General features: G+C 36.4%; 1 protein-coding gene across 1 annotated transcript; it reads right to left on the reverse strand.

Annotated features, from left to right (window-relative positions):
- Positions 1-303: 303 nt before the first annotated feature.
- On the reverse strand, positions 304-4075 carry SARC_09243 (hypothetical protein). Its single transcript, XM_014296746.1, has 4 exons — positions 3637-4075; positions 3113-3173; positions 1525-1626; positions 304-460 (listed from the first exon to the last, which is right to left on the reverse strand). The coding sequence occupies exons 1-4, from the start codon at positions 3718-3720 to the stop codon at positions 399-401; spliced, it is 309 nt and encodes a 102-aa protein (XP_014152221.1). The 5' UTR covers positions 3721-4075; the 3' UTR covers positions 304-398.
- Between the last annotated feature and the right edge of the window lie 1682 nt (positions 4076-5757).

Below are 5757 nucleotides of genomic sequence, written 5' to 3' on the forward strand. Positions count from 1 at the left end.
TCTAGTACAATGTATACTTCCGATAGGTTGATGAAATTTGGGAGTATGATATAGTAACTATTTCAGCCTTTGCATATATTTAACCACTTATGCATTCAAAATGTACATCTAGAAGTGACTTTGAAATTAATCTTAATCTTAACCCTATGAATTCCCATTAATCAACTGTGACAACGTTTCTATATATGCACTTCTAACAGTAAAATTCAATAAAAGTCTGCACTGTAAAAGCGCGCAAGTAGGCTGCAAAAACATTGAGCCGTGTACAAGAAAACTTTTAATTGATATAAGACTATACGTACACGGATAGATCTGTGCACACATATACAACTATGTGCACATATTTATAGCCTCTATACAAAACCTGCTCGAGCCAGTTCATGAGTAGATCTGCCTGCTCATTGACGCCCTTTTTCATTAGCTTCAGCTTCATCCCTTCCAAGTGCCGATCGGTGAACACCTGTTCAATGTATGTACATTAAAGCATGGTCTATATTGGCATATATCAATTTAATCATAGCGTGCTGATTGAGGAATGCAACTGTTCATATATATGATCAAGCATGATGTGTTTTGGTTTATGCCTGTTCAATAAAAGTTTACATGGTATTATATTGTGTGTATTGTTAAAAACTAATTCAATAAGAGTGTAGATTAACGTATGATGTGCATTGGTATGCACCTATCCAATAAGATAATGCAGAATACTATTTGAACTGTATTGGTATAAACCACTTCAATTTGAACGTGTTTGTTAAAAGAATAGGTGGATTTTTCAAGACCATTAAATATCAATTTTATTGTTGAAACATGGTGTGTGTATCGATAGGAGTGGTTCAAGTGCCATGTAGTGGTAACAATATGTTGTTCCGTGAAAGTAGTTGTATGTAAATATGGCTTGTATAAGTGAAAGCCGGTTAAATGAGTATGTATACGTGAAAATTGATACATTATAGCACGCACTTCTTCAATGAGAGTGAGTATAATTAAGTATGTGATTGATATAAACCCGATCAGTGATAGTGTATATCATAATATAACGTGTAATTAACTAATACTTACCCGTTTAGTGTGGGTGTTTGATCAATAAACACATTTTTATATACATATATACGAGCATAACTATCTGATAATGTCACTATACATCTGATCAAGATAGAAGCCTAGCATGTCGACCACGCTCCGATAAATTATCGCGGTAAAGTGCTACTAAGTACGACTCAGTCTCCGTACAGGCACGACTATTGAATATACACATACACACATACACATGCGCACGAATATATATATGTATATATACATTACGTGTATGTGAGTATATGTACGTTGCTATATACAAATATATACATATATATATATATATATATATGTTTATGTATAAAAATATACATATACACACACACACATAATAGTATATATACATATATATATATATATATATATATATATATATATTGAATACTGATGTGTATACATGCATATTACGTATGAATAACATGCTCGTACTCAGATATACCTACTTACCCGGTCTGGGAAGAAGCCTCGTAAATAGGCCACACTTGAGATGGTCGTGCGCATTAGATTCTTCATTAGTACCAGTGACACGGACTCCGTAATGGTGGTCGCCTGATAGAACAATCAGACGGAGTTGTAGGACATGTACCTACTAGTCAAACGTAGTTCCACGACAAGCTTCGACCCGTCAGACGGAGTTACACGACAAGCTTTCACATGTAAGTTAGAGGTATACATGGTGTGTGGTACTGTCGTCGTATGAATACTTTAATGAATCGATGAAATGTAAACCTGTATTTGCATACCCCATACAGGTGCAGTCGTACGGTTATTATAAAAATACGAGCACTTCGTGTATTAATCGTGGAGCACGAAGTTCTCTCATACAAAACCAATCGACCTACACATGGTGCCACACGAATACGGACTACATATGAATACGTAATACCGTATGAAAACAAACTTACACCCGAGTACGAACTTCCAAATGAATACCTAATTCATTAAAAATGCACTTTTCTGTGACAATTGCCATCGAGGTAACTAATTGTTCCGAGCGGACACTTTTTGACCAAACCACCTGGATTTAGAATCTGTTTTTATAAAGAGCATCCCTTCTTGTCTCGAGTAACATATGTAAGAATACCGAAATCATAACACGATATCCAGCTTTTGAGATGCACCTTTAACATCAGCTATGTAGGCGCATACATTCAATTGGATCCTCGGTGATTCGTCGCTATTATGTATGTCGTTGTCATGGTTTCTTCAAATTGTACAGCATCTTTCACAGAACAAAATATTACGACAATGCATTTACACTTGATATCAGAACTGCAATTTCCACCCTTAAATCATGAACGTGCATACTCTTGTCCCAATAGTACACATTATCGAGTCTACATCCATGAAGCTCAAATGGAGAGCCAACCAAAAACAAAAGACAAATGATATATATATATATGAGTATCAAAATTGACTTGATCTTTCAAATCACAGGATGTAGTTTAGTACACTCAAACGTTTTCGGCGTTACTGTGAACAAAGGGAATGTTTTATAATTCTCACAGACTGAAATGTACAACATAATCAAAATATCCTCTCAGAATATTATATAAAACTATGTTGATAGAAACAATTTATTTTGGAATCGGTCGATATTAGTATTGGCATTTCAAATGAATCCATAAATGTGACGCACTGTGACCACGTATTGCACATCATCTTTCGTCGTGCGCTCTCTGAAGATTTATATACGATGTTACGGTATAAACAAGTAAAACAAACTAAAGCATTCTCGCGGAACCAGGAGTTTGATCTAAACTCAATCGAGCCACACTGTACAATCGAATGCTTGTATATTTATACGTGAACAAAACAAACGAATCCTCTTTCCACAAATACATATGTAAACACGCCTTTCCATATGTAAACACCATACGGTCACAAGCACATATATATAGAAACTTGTGCTCTCAAGTCCAACCAACTACAAACACATGATATTATGTATACGAGGTATGTATTCATCTCAAAATAGACTATGTAAATACAACAAATTCAGATAGGTAAGACAGGACATGTGCATGTCCCTTGCCTTGGTTCTGGTAGTCAGGGTCGACATCATGATCCTTGCAGTTCGTCTCAAACCACCCTGACTGAAAGTGACAAAGGTAACAATTAGATACGCAATATTCATGGTATATATACAGGGGGCTGCAGACATATACATACATACATACATACATACGCACATACATACATACTTACATAGGCTGCAGATATATACATATATAATGGCATACATACATACATACATACATACACACACAATATATATGTACGTACAAATATAAATAATAGAAATATAGAAATATATATATATATATATATACGTGTGTGTGCGTATGTATGTATGTATGTATGTATGTATGTATGAATATATATATATAATTATGAATATGTATATAAATATATAAAATATCACTATATATATATATGTGTGTGTGTGTATGTATATATATACATAATGTGCACGCACGTGTACGCATACATGTGGATGTCTATATACTTATTTCTTCAACTCAACTTCTATAGTATAACATTGAGATCATTCCATACCAGTTTGTAGGAGATATTATATCCCAGTGATGAATGTACGAAGACGTCCTCGGTTTTTGTGGTCTGCAATATTGCTTTCTCCATTCGTCTCTCACCAATTGTAAACGTATATTACTTCATGCACTATGCACACATTGCGTATGCATACCTATACTCAAACTACCAACGTATGTACCCACAGAATACAGATTCGCACTATATAGTAGTATATCCCGGTAGATTCACACTATTCACTCACAGCTCAATGCGTGCACGTATGTTTAGAATGTATTAAAACTCATGGACAAGCACTGTATTAGACAGATGCAAGAACATATGCATAATAAAGGCACACGAAAGCACATACACGAATACGTCCGTGTGAAAACGCGCGCATAGTCGGAGGTGCATTCCCCCTATATTTAGACTATACACCCACAACGACAGACACAAACATACGTAAATTAAATTATTACTAACTACACATGAAGTCACACGAAAGTATTTACGTGTCTACAGATTATCGTAAATATACTTTTGTACGACAATGACAAGGCACCATACACACGAAAGTGAATACATATTTATTACTGAAAGCGTATGCTTTTCTAAGTCCCTGTCGACTTTATCACCGATTTTTTCGTCTGTCGCCAAAAAAAACGTCCGTGACGCTTGAAAACTAAAGCTTATAAATCCGACTGAAAAAGGTCCGTGACGCTTTTTTTTTCCGGCTGGAATGGGTTTTGCCCATTTGAGACCCTTGACAAAATAATCAATAGGCCCAATAAGGTTCTGCCCATTTGAGACCCTATATAAAATAATCAGTAGGCCCAAATGTCTGAATTACCCCAATTATTAAACCCTTTCGGTCCCTTCGGCTTCTCAGCCGCGTTTTATTACACTTATGGCGCACAGCAGTAAGACCCGGGAAACTCAGAGGCACTATTTTCAAATTTATATATGTCGTCGAGTTTTGGTCCAAATCGGGTTTTCTCAACGGCTATGGCCTTGTCTCGTCGAGCTAAAAACGGGAAGCCGGTTGGAATTTTTCTAGTTGCCTTTTTTTCTTCTTCAAAATTTTGGATTCTGAAATTAATGTTTCGGGTCACAACCACGCGTCTAACTATCAAAATACATGCCGAAAACATTGTTTATTCGTATAGGCTCATTTATATGCGGTCAGACCTCATTGATAAGGTATATACGATGACAACACGTAAGCGTAGGACGAACAAAGTATATCTAGGTTGGGCTATGTACAGTCAGCTCGTGGTATGCGCGGTAGATTTGTTAGTAATCGTCCGGAACCTGAGGGTGCTGAAGAGTACGTAATTAGTGATGAAGTTAGTGAATCCAGCGATAGTGAAGTTGAGCCGAGTGGGAATATAGAGATCAGTAAGGTCGTTTCCATCAGCGATTTAGCTTGAGCTGATCTCTGTCATCCTGCTGCTCTGCTTACCTCAATGTATTTAGAAGCGTGAACTGGTTACTTTGTACAACGAATATTGTATTTGATGAGTGTATTTTACTTCATTATTATGAAAATGGCTACGCGTCCCCTTTGGACGGGGATGGCACCGCCGATTGTTTTTAGGGTTTTTGTATAAAATATAAACATAGCCTTTTAAATTATATACCGATGCAGAGAGCTATGTATGATTATAAAGTTGGGGACAAAATATATGACTCCATTTTTTGTCAATTTTTGTCACTACCCAACTGAGGGTCTTTTGCTAAACGTTTTCGGTTTTTTTAACGGCAAGTGACAAAATATCAAAACACAAGGTGACAAAATTACTAACACAACCTTGTATCTCCAATCAGATACTGTCGTTGATCAATTTTGTCGTTTGATACCGGCCCAAGGTCTGATCTATACCGCGCAAACCGTACTTTTACGCATTTTTGTCGTTTTGACTTTACACTAACACAAGGTCATTGACCAATAAAAGAGTGGAGAAGGGCAAAACACAAGCGCTAATAAGCGTTAAATATAATGCGCGATACTAAATACAAACGCCATCATCAACGAACACTTCATAATCAGCACTCTTCCACTCACCCACACAGACTTGTTCACACTTTCAGTTCACGATGGTAAGCGCAATTGAAGCACGCGGTATACTATACATAATATATACT

Source organism: Sphaeroforma arctica, assembly GCF_001186125.1.
Source record: "Sphaeroforma arctica JP610 unplaced genomic scaffold supercont1.916, whole genome shotgun sequence".
Classification (NCBI taxonomy): domain Eukaryota; class Ichthyosporea; order Ichthyophonida; genus Sphaeroforma; species Sphaeroforma arctica.

Bases quoted from the DNA above. Each gene is read 5' to 3' on its own strand.
- SARC_09243 (XM_014296746.1), bottom strand. From the start codon at position 3,720: ATGGAGAAAGCAATATTGCAGACCACAAAAACCGAGGACGTCTTCGTA. The intron at 3,174-3,636 runs GTATGGAATGAT...TGTCACTTTCAG, and splicing joins ATAATATCTCCTACAAACTG to TCAGGGTGGTTTGAGACGAA. The intron at 461-1,524 runs GTAAGTAGGTAT...TACATTGAACAG, and splicing joins GAGGCTTCTTCCCAGACCGG to GTGTTCACCGATCGGCACTT.